The sequence below is a fragment of the Corvus moneduloides genome, chromosome 7, assembly GCF_009650955.1.
Source record: "Corvus moneduloides isolate bCorMon1 chromosome 7, bCorMon1.pri, whole genome shotgun sequence".
NCBI classification, from domain to species: Eukaryota; Metazoa; Chordata; class Aves; order Passeriformes; family Corvidae; genus Corvus; species Corvus moneduloides.
The window spans coordinates 20,098,393-20,115,748 of NC_045482.1; the positions used below are offsets into that span (position 1 = coordinate 20,098,393).

A 17,356-nucleotide genomic window follows, 5' to 3' on the forward strand; every position below is an offset into this window, starting at 1 on the left:
CACAGTCATGTACTGCAGTCTCCAGTGGCAGAAATGCACTGGTGAAATTGGGTCCTCTCTCCATTCCTCAATATAAAACAGAATGCAAGGGACAGGTGAAATCCTATGAGCAGGAATGTCACCATTTTTCCTATCTGAGATAATGGAAGCAGAAAAACGAGCTTATTTCATTTACAGAAATTCAGTGAATTGGCTTCAGGGAAAGACTGCAGAAGGGAAGCAAAACTGTTTAAGAAAGAAATAATTGCTCCTTGAAGAAAATAACAAGTGTTTCTAAAAATGCAGTTTGTGTGTCTATTCATTTTCATGTTTCATCATGGTTGTTCAACAACTCACAGCACAGTAGGGACCAGGCATTATGACATTATCTTTGGAGTCATCAAATGCTAAATGAGACTTCCACATTGTAGTGTTAAGGAGAGCTGAAGACACAGCTCCCTAAGGGCACCTCGGTCTTACCCTGTTTGCATTAACAAAATCTCAAAGAGATATCATTATAGAGGTTTGGAGAGGAAATTGTGGCAGGGAGGTTGACATTGGCATCTGTAAATTCTCTGCATATCTGAATAAGAACTCGTTGGTAATCTAAATAAACTCTGCAAAGGGTACAATTTCTGGCATTCTTGGTGCTTCCCAAGAACAAAACTGTCACTGTTATTTTCTGATGCAACGAAAGACCTCTCTTACTTTCCTAGAAATACAGGTATCTGTGCTAGTTCTGTTTATAAGAAAGAAAGGATTGAGAATAGAAAAGAGCCAAGGCCAAGACCTTCTCTCAGCCCTCCTCAGATATAATGCACAGGTTGCAGAAAAACTTCAATGCATTTTTACAGTGAAGTACACCCGTGTGTTTCCTAACTAGCCATCTGCCCTCTGGATGCAGAAGATCCTACCTAAAGAATCAAACATCTATGTTCAGTCTGTGTGCATGCGTGTCTGTGTACCTAGAAGAGAATAAGTGTACATGCCAGCAGCTGACTGTCTGGGAGGACGTGAGATTACTATCGTGTAACTACCTTCTAGACATATGTGTTACACAGCTGCCCCAGGAACCCCAATTCAAAGGAGAGGTGGAAAAGGAGTAGCCTGCAGTGTTGCAATCTGCATGGCAATAACATCCTTATACCAATTTCAGCAGGTCAGACTTTACTTATTCCACTGTGTTCTTCTTCAAGCTGAAAATGTTCATGAAACTATTGAGAATATCCTAGCTTCAAGCTTAGCCTCTGGTTGGTTTTTTTTGAGACTAAAATTTTCATTTTCCTCTCACTTCTTGCCAACACAGCTAGCCACCTGCTTGCCTGAAGCTATGCTGTCTCCAACCCACTTCTACCTTAAAACCAGCAGAAGCCCCAGATGTTTCTCATCTAGCACATAGTAAACACAATGGCACTCTAGCAAATAGGCTATTTCAGCACCTGGTTGTGTCTGAAACTCTCCCTGGTGCTTTGGGAAATAAAGTAATGGCAGTGAATCACGTTCAATTACAACATAATTATTTCCAAGCTTGTTTGGTGCTTAACATTAGAGGAAAACAATGTCCTTACTCACCATAAGGGATATATGCCAAGCCTACTGACAATGAAGACAACAGCAAAAGTAAGGAACAGAAGGTCACTCAGTTTTTGACACTTGCAATAATTTGCCATTTTGGCAGCCTGCAAAAGAAAAAGATGTCTTTTTACTTCCATGAGGGCAACTGAGTTCTCTTGTACTGTGTACAAGCCGTAAGAAAAAGAAGAAATCAAATTTTTATGAAATCACTAACATTTTCACTGGGCCAGCTCACAGTGATCTTGGAACTCCTCTCCACCAAGGAACTGGAAAATACTTTTTTTGAAAAAAAAAACCCAACCAGACTTCATAAAACTAGAGTATGTATTTAATTTCTTTATTTCCCATTCAATTTCATTTTTGAGATTCTGCAATTTCAGATTCACAAAACTCTTCTAAACCTTTTATTGAACCCTAGTGTGTTTATGGTGTCCTTGTCCCCAGCCTTTTTACTACCTATCTATCACCTTTCCAGTATGCTCCACTGGCATTTTCAGCAGCCATCCACCTTCCATGTGCCCCATGCTCTCTGACCTTCTAGAGGCTGCTATATATAAACTTTGTCTCAATTCCCCCACTACACCCCATATCCTCAATTCTCCTAAAGCATCTCTTCTTCCTGTTCTGCCTATGCAGAATAGTTTCCACCTCAAAGATTATGCTCCTCCCCTTCAAGTGTTTTTCCAAGGCTCTCTTTTCAACTTCTGCTTCCTATCTTGTTGCCTTATGCTTATATTTACATGCTTCTCTCATTTGTCTTCATGCAGTCTTCTGACTCTTTCCCAGTGAAGGACTCATTCATTCATTACTCTTCTCTGAAACTGCTCATTAAAACACTGATCTTCCCTGAAGTTTCTTTAACCTTTTCTCCCTGAAGAAAATGGTATGTAGGGAAGGAAGTTTGTTTTAAGATGTCTGTGCTGCTTCCACAATGTTAATGTGCGTAAGCAGATAATTATTTTAAAATAACATCTGCTTCAAGATAGGGACAGTCTTTCTTCATGTTTTCTGTCGTGTATCCAGAGAATCCACTTAAGTCACTGGGAACCCTTTTGCGTCCACTTAAGTTACTGGGAACCCTTTCAAAGCTCCTCTCTGAGGGGACCTGCATTCAGCCCCCATATTGAGAAGATACTTGTGCAGACTTTCCAGAGTGCTAAAAGGGAGCAAAATTACCACAATCATGCATACAGAATACTATTCTGAATGCAGAATTCATTCTCTGAATGCAGAGAAACAGATAATGTGGATGACAAAACCAAACCTGCACTTTTGGATATTACCCAGTTTCTGCAATGTTCCCACTAAAAACCTGGACATGAAGAATATTCCTCACTAAAACCAAGTTGGGAAGCTCACAGAACGTGATGAAAGCCACCAGTCCTGCAAAGAAAACATAACTTCTGAATCAGCCCTATTTTCTAGAGGACACAAATGAATTTCCTAGCATTTTGTACTCACAGCCTAGTTTGAAGGAAAAGAGAACACTATGGTGCCAACATGCAAAGCAGAAGCGTTACCAACTTCCTTGATTTTCAGATGATGGAAAATTCAGTCCAGGAATTCTGGATGTATTGCCATGGTGGCAGTCTAAAAAACTGGTTTCATAGTGCATGAAGCTGGTATTACTATAGCAACTTGTAGTAGTATCATGTCATTTCTCAGAAACAGTACAGCTATTGGGACATCAGTTCTCAAATAACAAATTATAATAATTCTACAAATTATAGTGATAAAAAAGACTACAAAAAAGGGAAAGAATATGCAGTTGTTGGATGGAATTTGGCCATCTAAGACAATACAACACCATTTTCTGAGTTTAAAAACCATGACTACAACTGAATACCACAGCTCTACATATTCCTGAAAATCCTACCACGGTTCTTCCATACTTCTAGATACCTTAAGACCTGTGGAAAAAATCTCACCTCCATTATTTCGACCAATGCACACTACCCTTTGCAATGAGAACAGCAAAAAATGGTGAATTCCAGCTTTCCACTGGACATGTTTCATTATGAAATCATAGATGGAAAGAGTCTAGTGGCATCCAGAAAAAGCTTTTCAATTTTACAAATATGTAATGGGTAACACAGGTCAGGTGCACAACTGACCCATCATGGCAAGATATTTAACCAACTTCTTTTGCAGTTTGATAGTTTTTTTCCTCTGCACTGACTTTCCCCTCAGTAATACCAGCAGTGTGCAAGAGTCTATCTCCTCTCATATGGCACCAAGGCTGTGACCTACTGCCCTAGCAGAATTTCCAGTCAAACCAAACTGCAAGAATTGACTAGAAAGACCACTTAAGTATGTGCCTCATGAGGAAGCATATTTGCTCAATGTTTGCAACTCAGGTGAGAATACCAGCAATTCCTCTTTGTCTTAGTCAGTGAATGAATAGAGGGTAAGGTTTTAGCTAGCCTATTATAGCTGCTCTCCAGTGTTTTTATAGTTCCACAGACACTGGTCTGATCAAGAATAAACATCTTTAAGTACTTCTTTCTGGTGGTGAGAAGAGGAATGAAGAAAGCTTAGGTGAAGTCACAGCTAGCTATACACATTGCTAAAACAGAAAAATAAAACTTGCAAAGATGTAATTATTTTTATCTGGAGAAATCCACATTTTCATTTTGCTTTCTATCTCAGGCAGTCATGTACCTTCTAGATTAAAAAAGATTTAAAAATAATACAATATTTACAGCACTACTGAATCAGAATGGCAGGATCTTGATTTTGCAATAGGTGACTCATGCAGTGAGTCTATATTCTTGCATAACAGGTATCCTTGCAGGTACTTGAATAAAAAATAATTTCAGACAAAATAGTTATTAACTTTAGAGGAGAGTTCACAGATAGCCAAATTCCAGCGTGACCCAGAGCTGTCTGTAACTGATGCAGATACAGGATGACATTTCTAAATTGCCACTATGGAAGTTAACAGACTATCTTGAATTTAAAGAATTTCAATCATCCCTTCTTCTCCAAATACAACTGCTTAATGCTGGTACTGGGATCCAGAGGCATGGGAACCTGGAAAATCAGAGGTCAGCTCACTGGCCATGCCCAAGTAAGCTGCTAAATTGTCCAACACCTTCTGTTCAGCAAAGCAGAGCAGAAAAACACCATGACATCTCAATTCTTTTGGAGACAGGGTGATTGCTCCACACACCATGTCAGAGGGGTTAAGAACCAGGTGACCCACTATCACCACTTTGCAGATTTTGCAACTTTAGCTTTTGATTTTACCATGTTGTATTTAAAATCTGCATGTAACCCTCCCTGGCATGCAATGCATTACCAGTCTCTGCTCTGTACAAGCAACTTATCAAGGGATAAACCAGTCTGAAATCAGAAACTTGCGCTGCTACAAGCGCAATGTATTTAAGCAAGGCAATACACTACATTAATCACCATTATCATCTTGAACTGGCCTAGAAAATACTTGTTCTGCATAGCAAAAAGATTCTACCTACTGACAGGATGACACATGAATTATCTCACCTCTAGGACAATATCAGCCGCATCATGGAGACATAAGATCAAGGTTCCCACTCGTGTCAAATTGGTTACATATGAGAAGGTAATCAGGGTGACTGTAACAATGTGATGTGTAAACATGATTCCAAAATCCTAGAGCAGCAGAAGCAAGGAAAAGAAACAAAAACCAAAAAACAATGAAGCCAACACTGATATTCAGTACTCATATACAAAAATGGATGGGTGTTTCTTAAATCCAGAATTATGTTAAAGTTATAAAAAGATCTACTATATAAGTGCATTATATACCCTGCTCTGTATTGCATTTAGACTGAATAAAATAATCACTGTATGTTAACAAAATGCAAAAATAAAGGAAACATTTGCAGTTGAAGTTACTTTGAAAAGGCATATGTACATACAAATCAAATTCCACCATACTTTTTACGCACCGAGTCACACATGAATATAACGATATGCATAACCAAGTGTCAAATAATGCACCACTCAGAAGAGAGAAAATAGCTACAAAGGAAGGCTAAACACATTTCCAGTGCACTAGGACAACAGGCACCTGCCAAGGACAACTGAGAGAATTCCAGATCCAAGCTTTTACTTGTTTGTTTTTAATCAAGGTGCTTTGTCTTCATATCGTAACAGGGTCAGAAAAGTCTTCAAATGAGCTGGTGTGTCTCCTCTTAATTGGTTCCAATCTACTGCCTCCCAAATGATGCAGGCTAGCTGGTCTCCAGATCAGCAACTCTCAGTTACTTGGCCAGACAGTAACTGTTACTATTGAAAAATCTGGGAGCAGTGAAGCTCCCAGAAGTAACATGCCCAGATTCTTCCCAAGGGGCAGTTAGATAAAGCAGAGGGAACAACCTGCCTGCCTGGACTAGACTCCCAGAGGGATTAATGAGAGAACAGGACCTGCAGAGATGAGACTCTTCTCAGCAAGGCACCGAATCTGTCAAAAACAAGTCTTGTTGGCATTTGCTGAACTACCTGCACAGCTTTGAGAAAGTGATATAAAAACCCTTAAGAAAAGATCACAGGCAGCATTTAACTGGGAAGTTTCTCTGTGCACCAGATGCAAAGTTTGTACCACAGCTCCCAGCAGATCTAGTGGTTCTCACGCAGAGCTGTCTAAAGGGAGATAGATCCAGGCAGTCAAAAGGAGCAGTTCCTTCAGGCACCCTGCTTATCAAGTGTATTGGGAGGTGGAATTTGGCTTTCTGATAGCTTACGTGGGCCACTCCTGCTGAGCTGTGGTAGTCTTCAGCTAAGTGGCCCACAGCAGAGAAACCAAAACTGAGAGCCTTTAGACAGGCAGCACCTGGTTTGCAAAGGAACTGAAGGTACATGTGTTGAGCAGGAGGGCCCTATGGAAAGTGCCATGAGCTCCAACTAACACAGGGTCAGCTCTGGAAAAGCAGCAGCTACAGCCCCTGAGTGCACTGTCTCTTCAGTACTGAGAGGAGTAACTGCACAGCGTTCCCATAGCTCTCTTTGGGAATGTAGCATGCACCACTGTTTTTAAGCACATGCAGTGCCACTGCCTCTCAGTACCAGCACTTGCCTTCCCTGCAATGAACACCTGGAGTCCATGGAAAAACCTGCAGCTTGAGCAGTCTCACTAAGTGAAGACAGACAGGAGCTGCTCCCAGCCTATCACTTTATGTTTCATGCTATCAGGTGCTACAATATCCTATTTCCTACTCCTCAGTAGGCACTGCCTTGACAGAGGCCAGAGAGCAACGAAAGCTGATAGCTGTGCAGATATTCTAGCCTTAGTGCTGCGAAAACCACGGGACAGATAAAAACTCAGATAAAACTGCCAGTATCTCCAACACAAAACTGAGGAAGGGTAGGAGGGCAGGGTAGGGGAGAAAAGATAAAAAGACTAAAAGCAGAGACTCATATGCCAGTTTAGTATACACCCAACATTTCTCAGCCAGGTTATCTGGCCCCCAGAAGCATGGAACACAATAAAATACATTCAGCAGTCTTATCAAGCCATTGCTTTAAATCCATATTCTTCAAACAGACAGAAGAAAAAGACAGTTAAAGGCTGTTTCTCTTTCTGAGTGTCCTAAAGGGAAGCAAGGCTATGGCATCTTAGTCATTTCTGTAACTACAAACCCCCACATGGAGACCATTTCACCATTTCACAATAACAAAAACAGCAAAGCACCTACCTTATTCCCTGTAAGCTACTAGCATTGCCCTATGGCCTAGCTCTTTACCTCCTTCACCTGCAAGTACTATGGCACTGTTCTTAACTTTCCTTCCAAATGCAATTATGTTAGCACATAGGCAGTCCAAATGGGGCAAAAAGTCAAGCAGAAAATCTCCTCTGTTTTCACAGCTGACACATTCATGTTCTACAAATACAAGATTTCTAGTCCCTCTTGGATGTTCTTCAAGGCATTCCTGACAATATGAATCCTAATGTTAGTGGGCAGCAGTCTTCTGCATTTTTGCATAAGTCTTCCTAAAGAAATGCTGTCCAGGGAACTCCTTCTGTACTACGTTTCTTAAAAGAGACAGTTACTTGACTCTGCCACCTCTGAAACAGAAGTGCTGGACTGATCTATGGAAAACTGTTGGAAAAAAGTAGCAATGACATAAATACGACTGCTTTGTTATTGGGTTTCTTTCCTGTTTGTGACATTTCTTTAAGTCATTAATTAATACTATGCTCTGAAGATACTACCTGTTAGATTTTAGTTACACAAAAGGGTAATGAACACATAGACTAATGGTACAAGTCTCCATAAAGCCAAATGGTCCTTGTGTTCCCAGCTTACTCCAGCACTTTCACCCATATATAGTGGAAGAGCAGCTGTACAGGAATAGGCTTTTTAATTTCTGGGTTTTTTTAGTTAATATATTTCAAATCATATGTATGTTTGTGGAAGATGTATTTATTTACAGAAGATTTGTAGCCTCCAGTTTTAACTGCTGGAAGATAATCATTTGCCTATGTCATGAAAATCTGTGGCTAAGAATAGGAGAAAGAGCCTATTCTAGACACCATCAGTGGGCAGAACACAGGGCAGACAGCAGAAAAACCCCATGGGTCTCAACTTGTAGACAAGCCCTCTGGAATTAAGGCTTCTGCCACCCACATTTGTTTTACATGTCACACTCACTGACTGAACTGCCAAGTGGCCATGGAGCATTAGTGCCACTGAAGGGCAAAGCATCATCTTCATGGCTTATATTATAGACCAACAAGGAAAGGGAAAGGTCTGCAAAACATATGCACTCTTAATTGCTTCCACTGAAACAAAAGAAATCAATTCTGTGATTCTGTGATTCTGTGATTCTGTAATTCCGTGTCTCTTTCTTTACCAAGAGAATTCTCTTAGAAGAAAGAGATCTAGTATCCAAATTTAGCAAAATATAGTATAAATTTTCTAGAATCAAAATTTAATATTCAAGAAAATTAGCAGCTACAGATCATTGTGTTCTTGGAATGAGTGAATCTGTCAAATATTTTTCTGTTAAACAATATTTCAGGTATCCAGAAAGCATGTAAATAAGCCTCACTGCTTTTTAGGTTTATCAGGTACTTGTGAAACTAACAAACTTCCCTAACATTTTTTCAGTGTTTTACAAAACAGGAGTATAGGAAGCTGGACAAAGATGACAAAACACCGATTCATACTAGGTTTCATCTTGGAAAATGCACACCCTTAAGGGAGAATATCATTACAGCAACACAGGAGATATTTATGAAGCTAACAACATGTCATTATAAAACTGTAGAAGCTGACACACACAGCTGACTGACTTAATGCCAATAGTAGGTATGTGCAAAGGCCTAGTTTGCTCACACCTCCAGTCAGGCAAAGACAAATCTGCTGGAATTTGTAACACCTAAATAAAGATAAACAAGTATTTGAAAGACAGAAAAACCCTTGGAAGTAATTTTTGAAGTCATCAATTTGCTATCAGAGAAGAATAAAATGGAGATGGAAAACAGCAAGGACATTTCTCTTGATCTACAGTAAGTAAAAGACCAGCATTGGAGTTAGGCCAGTGCTGGGTGCTGCTGCTTCCAGCAAGGGCACACTGCACCTCTCCTTCAGAGAAACCTTACATGAATAAAAGCATTTGGCTGAATTCCTGCAGTGCTCAAGACTGACTGGGCACTTCTGACCATCCCGGGATATAGCACAACCACTGCTACTGAATTTAAAGTATCTAAAATGATAACCAAGACTTAGATAAAAGTATTCATTGCACTGTAACATGAAAACATCGACAGCTTACTCGGGTTGAGAACTGTTAATCTGCTCCATACAAGCCAACTGTGAAATATTACAATAACATCTGATATTAGCTGGCAAATTTCCTGCTTCCTGTTAAATAGATCCCTATTTCATATGGGCACCGTTCCACACATTGCATATTGGGTGCATTACAAGGTTTCCACATTTTTTTAAACTAAACCTTCTTATAAAAGAGAACTACTATGGTGTTGCAAGAGCTGGTGTCTCTGTCTCTTGTACTCCTTTTTGTCAACTCTTGTAAGTCTTTAGAACTAACATTTTTCAACTCAGTGGGTTTCCTTGGCAGCTTGCACTCACAAGCAGTTTTACTGTGACACCAGGGCACAGCTGCCTTTCTCCAATCTGATCTTCCTCGTTATCAAATTCACTTGCACTACAAAAAGAGCTGTCTCCACAGTCCAAACTGGTGAATGATCTAATAGGTTTTTTATAAATACAGCATCTCCACTGTTCCCTGCTGGGTGCTGATAATGAAAGGCTTTTGACTTGCTATCATTGCACTGCAGATGTTGTGCTCCTGCTCTCCGCTGGACACTGCACGTTCTCAGACACAGCAGGTGTTTGGGACACTACTTGGATCTGGTGCTCTAGGTTCAAGCATTGCAAATCTGTGGCTGCGGTGTTACTTGGCTGTTAGCGATCCACTTCCCCACCTCCATGTCTCATCCTATTTCCACAGCAGGTTGCTCTGAAGTTTTTCTCATAACAAGAACAAGTCATTTATATGTAACTAAGAAACAGACTTGGCCCCTGCAGCTTACTGTATTAGTCAATATTACTCTTGATTTAAATTCAAGTCCTCTATCAGACAGCTCCCTTGAGCATTGTTTCTCTCTGGTTTGTGAAACAGTGAAGGTATACTCATTTCAAGCTCATGATTAACAGGAATCTTTAGCATCTACAGACAAGGTAAGCAAGGGATTTATATGTATTCATCATAAATTGGTTGTTTTATTTAAAATTTATCCTCCAATATGGATTTAAATTTTGTTGATGCTTTCTTGAGATTTCTACTTCTGGAATAATCTGGAAATCCAAATAGAGGAGTGTGTTTCTATATAGGTAGCTCTGGCATAGGACTCCCAGGAATACACTGTGGTTCTAAATGGCAGATAAGTTTATTCAGGTCATACTGCATCCTTCATTTACTCTTTTCAGAGTTATGCTCCTGCTAAAATTCTATTAAATAGGGATTTTTACATTAGCATAGCCTACAATCATTTATTTAAATGACAGCTGAAGGAGGCACATAAAGGTATTATAAAATCCTTTCAAATGCTTAAAAAATTAATTTTGAAACATAAAAGTCCCTGCAAGAATAGCTCTACAGACTGTTACTATAGAGTAACTGTTGTGCTGCTTGTTCTGCTATGGACTAGGATTCTCCTCAGAGAGAGAACTTGGAATATGGAACAGGTTGCTGTTGATCGTGGAAAAAATATTTCTGTTTGGACAGAGCCTTATTTTTTTCATTAACAGCCCTCTAACAGAAATGCTCGGCTACATGATTGTAAGGGTAAAATTAAATAGAACATCATTTTTTAATATTAAATGTTTTCACTGTCCTTTTGTAGAAAAAACTGAAAGCCCTCTTAGATCTTATCCTACAAAGTAATACTGTGAATTTATGAGGCAGTCTTGCTCTTTTCTCGGTATTTCATCATTTAACTCTTAGAAGAAACTGTACATCTACCAGATACTACTTGTTCAATTCCATTCAAGCCACTGTATGAAACCAGAAGGTTCTTTTGGCTTCTGCTATTTGTCCTTCAATATTTGCTCCAGGCTCTTCTTCCCATGTGCAGAAAACGCCCACTCTATAGTAACAAGGAACAGAATAAGACAGGAACAGTTTCTCAGTGATTAATATCTGCAAGAGTTGAATACTAGAAAGAACTGTATTTCCAGTTCACTGCCCATGTAATACAGGTATTCCTCAAGTCAAAAACAATAAGTTAAACCTTAAAGCTTTTGGTGTTTTTAGTCTCATTGTTCTTACCTTTCTTTTGACGTCAATGAATTGAGAAAACATTAAGGACCAGTAGAAGGACAATTCAACTATGTAGTAATAATGAAGGTCAGGCATCAGCGGCTGAAAGATGGAGATGAGAAAAGGTTAATAGAGTCTAACTGACATTACAGACAGCTGTGGTCTATAGGAAACATGTTTAATCACAGGGGATTATTGTATTATACATAAGCATCCTATGTAAAAAAAAAGGTGATGGTTGCCTCTTTCAAGCTTTGATGGCTCTGGAAAATAAAGCTCCCCAATGTACTCTTTTCTAATGTTTTAGTCCTGACAATATTGTAATACCAAAAATTATGATGCTGTCCATTTGGAACCCAGAGCAAACTAAATTTTGAGTATTCCTAAGTCTGTTTTGAAAGTTTACTTGAAACATCTTGCTGTATAACAGTAATGTGGGTTTAAAGCATAGCAAAAAAACAATGCTAGATTAACTAGAAAAAAAGTAATGCTAGTATATAATCTCATCTACTCATGATGAAAACGTGGGCTTTGAGCAGGGCTCTTTATAATAGAAATGCCTACTTTTGAAGAATGTAACCATTTTCTGGGGACATAGCATTTGGAAAGAAGAAAATAAAATAAATTTATCCAAGCATCTTGTCTGATATACAAAATGGTTACAGAGTTGTTTCAAAGTAAAAGAAATAAAAATAATAATGCACAACCAAATTTGGGGTAATTTCAGAGAAGGTAACTGGTGGCACACATAAACTGTTTGACAGTCAGCCTAAGAGAGCCAGTCCTAGGAGCTGCTCTAATTTCCACGCAAATGTGCCTCCATGATAGTCACTTTTTCCATGGCAGCGATAGAGAGGGACACTGGCAAAGGAGAAGCTCCTGAGGGCATCTCTCAAGGGATTAGATAAACCATCTCTAGAGCAGCTTGCACTGGCACAACTATGCACCCAAGCAGAGTATGAGCTGTTTCCTTTGGCAAGAGGTATTTCGGTTGCACCTTTTATTCCCATTTCCTTTTGCAGACAAGTTCTTTGCAGCTGAGAGCCAGTCCTTGGATTCCCAGGAAATGCTCTGTGGGTGTTATTTTAATATAGACATATGCTTATGCTTTACAAAAAATGTGTACATTCAAAATCCATCCTTTTCTTGGGCCAATATAAAGCCTTTTCTGAGTTAGAGAGACTGCCAATAGACTTTTAATCACGTGTAATGAAAAAAAAGGAAAGAAAGTAAGAGCTTACAATGAACTGCAACTATTATACTCATTATTGCAAGGGAACTCACTGGGGAAAATTTTTAGTAAAAGATGAAGACTGTTAGCTGCTTTATTAACAATAGCATTAATATTTCTAAAGCCATACACAGTGATAGTGTAGGGCAGTTCTGAAGATGTCACAGATTCCTTCTGGTATCAATAGTGTGTTTAACTTAGTTCAAATGTTAGGTTTCAGTTCTCCATAGACTTAACCTCAATAGGTTAACCTGTGCTTATGGCTGTGTTGTCACCCAACTGATCCATTTGACTGTATCTACAATAAAGTCCAGCTGGATTTCTGCAGTGCATTGTTGAGTAATTTATAAAGGAGTTGTAGCAAAAAAAGATTAGAAATTTTATATAGTTATGGAAAAAAACCAACAAAACAAATTGAAAACTCAGTACTTAGCCCTGATTAGCACCCAGTAGACATTTTTATCTTCAAGACAATGATTTTCATAATGACTTTATTTGACAATTTGCTCTTTTTTGGACCCTCACCACTACTAGAATGGTATTAGATATAGCAATTTTAGCTCCCACACTCTAGAAGTTGTAACCAACTTTCTAAATGACCTTGGTCTTCTGGTAAGTCCAGTAAACTTATATTCTTCAATCAGTAAGATTCATGGTCTTTTGTTTTAAGTCAACCTCTTATTGCACGTAGTAACACAAAATAGTAGGAAACAGGGCTGAGAGGCACCAGTGACGGTAGCTATATCAACCTAAGAAACAATTGTATCTAAAGTTTCTGAGGGATTAAGTTTCAGCACTTCCCCCAATCTATTTCCGCTGCTGCTTCCCTCGTGTTGTTCAGTTCACCCTTCAGTCTCTGGGTGGAATTGAAGTCGTTATTTCTTCTGAGGCTACATGACCAAATTCCTTCAACATTTCTCAGATCAAGACTTCTGCTGAACTGTCTCCACTGAACTTTTTCCAACAGCTACATAACCTTCAAAACCAGTAGCATCCAAACACAGTTCTCCTGTTCCAAGGACTGTTCACTGTCACAGGGATTCATGTGTCTCTTGGACAATACTCTTCTTCACATTTTCCAGTCTGGCAGTTGCCTTTTCCCCCTTCCCTGCTCTTCAGGGGAAAAAAAAAATAAAAAAGAAAATACACCCTAGACAGGTTAAATTCCTTAAATTGCAAACTCTTCTCTGTAGCTTTTGGAATTCAATGCATGGAATTCAGGTGTGACAGCTATGTTCATTTTTCCCATCTTAAACTCAAGCAAGATGGGAAGTATCTCCTAGCAATGTTCTGAAATGCTGAGTAGCCCATTCACACAAACATATGGGCACAAAACTCCACCGTAATAAAAACAGAGCTCTGCAGAAGTGTCATGACAGTGTTCAGACAGCACTGTAACTTTTACCTGATATGGATACCCACTCCAGCACTGCCTGGTATTCCAGAGCCAGGGTGTCTGAAAGAAAGAAAAAACAAAACGAAGGTCTGTACACACCACTTTGTACAATGTTAAGTGTATATGTTTAATACAAATGAAGGACAAAAATACAGGAACAGCTTAAAATTTGCATTTGTTGATAGAGGCTATGAAAGCTGAATAGAACAAGGAGACTTCTCAGAGTTTCACAGCATTTTTGTTGGTACCCCATGACCTCACTTTTGCAGGAGTGCAGACTGAATGTAACCAGCTCATGCTTGGATGGTCAGATCTCACACTACATTCTCAATAGCACAGGAAATTTTGACCTCAGGCTGCTCAAATATTTTAAAGAAGGTTCCTTGCACGTGCCATTATATATAAGCATCCTTCCAGATAGGATCCATCCTTCATCCCTGCCACATTAGCTTGAAACAGCCAATCGTACCTTTTGCTTTCCTGGCTGAAGACATGACCAGCTAGAGATGATAGATTTTGCTATCACATGGAAAATATTCTCATATCTTAGGGCAACATGGAAGATGACAGAGACAAATTTACTGAAGCATGCATCCACAGACTCTTGCATTGCAAAAAGGTGGGCAAACTAAAAGACTTGAGAAGATTAAGCTCTGTTATTCTTCCTGTTTCTTTGCTGTTTTCATGAGATTTATGTGATTATTTCTCTTTCAATGCCACAAGAGAGCCTTTTAAATCTTTTACTGTAAGCAGGTTGTTTCTTTCAGAGTTCTTTAGTTTTTACCGCCTTTTCTGAGCAACTAAGTGGATTTGAGACAGAAAATACCATATGGGCAAGGTCTTCTATGCAACATAATCAACCATGAAGTATTTCCACATTGGGTAGTAAGAACATGACCAAATCCACAGATACCAAGCAGTAGCAATTCCCTTTCTGTGCATGAGCAGGAACTCCTTTCAGACATGCATCTCTTGCAAATCACAGCTGCATCTCAGGTTGTGGCAGCATCTGGACCTCGAGAAGCACTTGTCTATGCTACAAGTAACCACCGCAGGGCATCTCACTATAATCATGAAAGAAAACTGTGGATTCAAGATCTTTGTGCAACTTGTTTACATAACCTTATCTGTTTTACATTCGAGTATAAAGGGGACAGAACATCATTAGTAAGTCTTCTTAAGGCAGCACACAGCATACACTTACAGCATTAAATGCTTCCCCTAGGTCACAGTTTTTCAAATAAAACCTCATTGCACGAGAGAAGGCATGTTCTTGTTTTCACCATCAGGTGGAGCAGCTCAGCTCAGGCAAACCATAGTAACAAATTCATCCAAAATACAATGGGTGAGTGTCAAAGCAAGAAAATGGACACTAGGCAGAATGTTAAAGCCCCAGGCTGACAATGAGGCTAGGTAGGAAGGATTTTTGAATGTGCACTTTAATAAAAAAGAAGATAAACTAAAATTTGCACACCCATACCCCCAGTGCTCCTGAAATGGTGAAGAATAATTCCTACAGTAACCTGAAAGGTATACCAACATAAGAAGTAACAGACCTCGTAAAGTTTCTGGTATGCCTCTCTCAAGGATGCTGTAAGAATGATTAAAGTCCATCCAAACTTATCCTTCCCTCTATTAGAAATAACCTCATGGAACCAATTAATTGGTTCAAACATCTCCACAGTGTTTACTGTGCTATACAAGTTCCCCTCATTTGATACAATAAAAGAAGTCTTTGGAAACAGCCACAGTCCCTCTGCAAGACAATACACAGAATCTCAAATATTTCTGTCTGACAGCTGCCTGAATTAGATCCATACAAATATTCTAGGATAATTCATAGTTTTAGCCAGGTTTGAAAAGCTGTAACTGTCTTTCATATCATATTCAACAAGAGACAAGAGATGCTTCCTACCCAATTATTTTGCTACTTAAATTACAGGGCCTAGCAAAAAATGCCTATTTTTCTCTTTCAAATATTATGACATCTTAAGGCTTCTTCATAGAGATGCCTGCTGCAGGAGCTACAAATACAGAGATTTATGTGCAGTTAAAGTGCTGATTGCTAAATAAAATAGGCCTCACTTGATGAACCTATAACCACAAAGCCCTAAAGGGTATCACAGTCTGACAAGTAATGTATGCATTATGCCTCAAAGACCAATACAGCAGAGCATATGCCCCTTATGAGTCACGTAAGGCTCAGAAAGCCATGCTGCCATCTCAGACAAAATGCTTCTGAGTAGCTGTTTCGAAACCTAATGGATCCTCTGTGGAAAAGAGTGCTTGAAATAGCAGGGCTCTTACATCACCTTCTTACCCCTCTTTCCTCCTTAGTCTCCCCTCCCCTTGACTTGCCTTGGTGTCTCTGAGTTGGCTCTTAACAGCTCTGGCAGCAGAACACTTGAGTTATGCTTGTCCTGGAGGGTTTTAGGGACAAGGCAGAGGAAGAGCTTGATTTAAGCACAGCCTTCCTCTCTGACCTCCACAATGAGCCCCCTGCCCTAGACTGCACCCAACACCTACATGTAAACCACGGTTCTAGTTGGACCAAGAAGCATCTTGTTTAGTCCTCTGTGAACCCCACAACTGTGGAATAAATACTCTGTAGAGGCTTCAGTAGGAAGGAGAGAATCTTAAAAAAGCTCATACAGTCTGCAGTGTGAGACCTAGACCCACTGGTGAAAGGTGGATTAATCACAAAGGACCCAAGGGCTCAAGTGAGTCCTGTGTGTGCTCACAGGACATGTCTGCAAACTTCCTTGCAACAGGCAAGTTCACCATGAAGCAGAGCACAGCTCTCCCTGAAAGTCCCATGAGGGATGAGAAGAAAAGGTCAGTGACTTGGCTCCACAACAGACCCTTTTTGATGAACATAAAAGCATGCTTCTGTTTTTACTGCCTGCTGAATACCCAGTTTTTCATTTTATTTCTTATTCTTGGTATATCATCTCTGAGGAAGGGAGGGACACAAGGGGCCTGGAGAAGAGAGGAAATGCAAAGATCCTGATAACAAAAATGCCCCCCTTAAGCTGGAAACAGAATACTAAAAACTTCAGTAACAATTACGCCAGGCACAAAGCACCAGCCCTACAATGCTGACACCCTGCCTTACTGAACATAAAGGAGCTCAGATGGAAACTGAAGTTTTACTACACTTTGGTGCAGTGCCAAATAAATGCAGTATCAACGACAGAGGAGGTTAACAGCTGTTCAATCTGTTGAGATTTACAGTAGTAAGGAACAAATGACTCTAATTCCCTTACAGGAATATCTGCTAAAAAACTCCATCAAACCTCTCTCCAACTCTGTGATTAAATAGAGTAATTTTAAAGAATTCCTTCAGAAATAAAACTTCTCTTGAGACAAGGGAATGACTGAGGATTTTGGAAAAAAAACACAAA

At 39.6% G+C, this 17,356-nt stretch overlaps 1 protein-coding gene across 2 annotated transcripts in view; it reads right to left on the minus strand.

Annotated features, from left to right (window-relative positions):
• Nucleotides 1–17,356, minus strand: part of CERS6 (ceramide synthase 6) — a 112,924-nt gene that overhangs the window by 21,723 nt on the left and 73,845 nt on the right. For both annotated transcript variants that reach the window (XM_032113750.1, XM_032113751.1), the window contains exons 5-8: nt 13,962–14,012; nt 11,335–11,427; nt 5,059–5,187; nt 1,552–1,658 (exon numbers count right to left, since the gene is read on the minus strand). In XM_032113750.1, the coding sequence (XP_031969641.1) occupies nt 1,552–1,658; nt 5,059–5,187; nt 11,335–11,427; nt 13,962–14,012 (380 nt within the window). The remainder of the gene's footprint in view (nt 1–1,551; nt 1,659–5,058; nt 5,188–11,334; nt 11,428–13,961; nt 14,013–17,356) is intronic.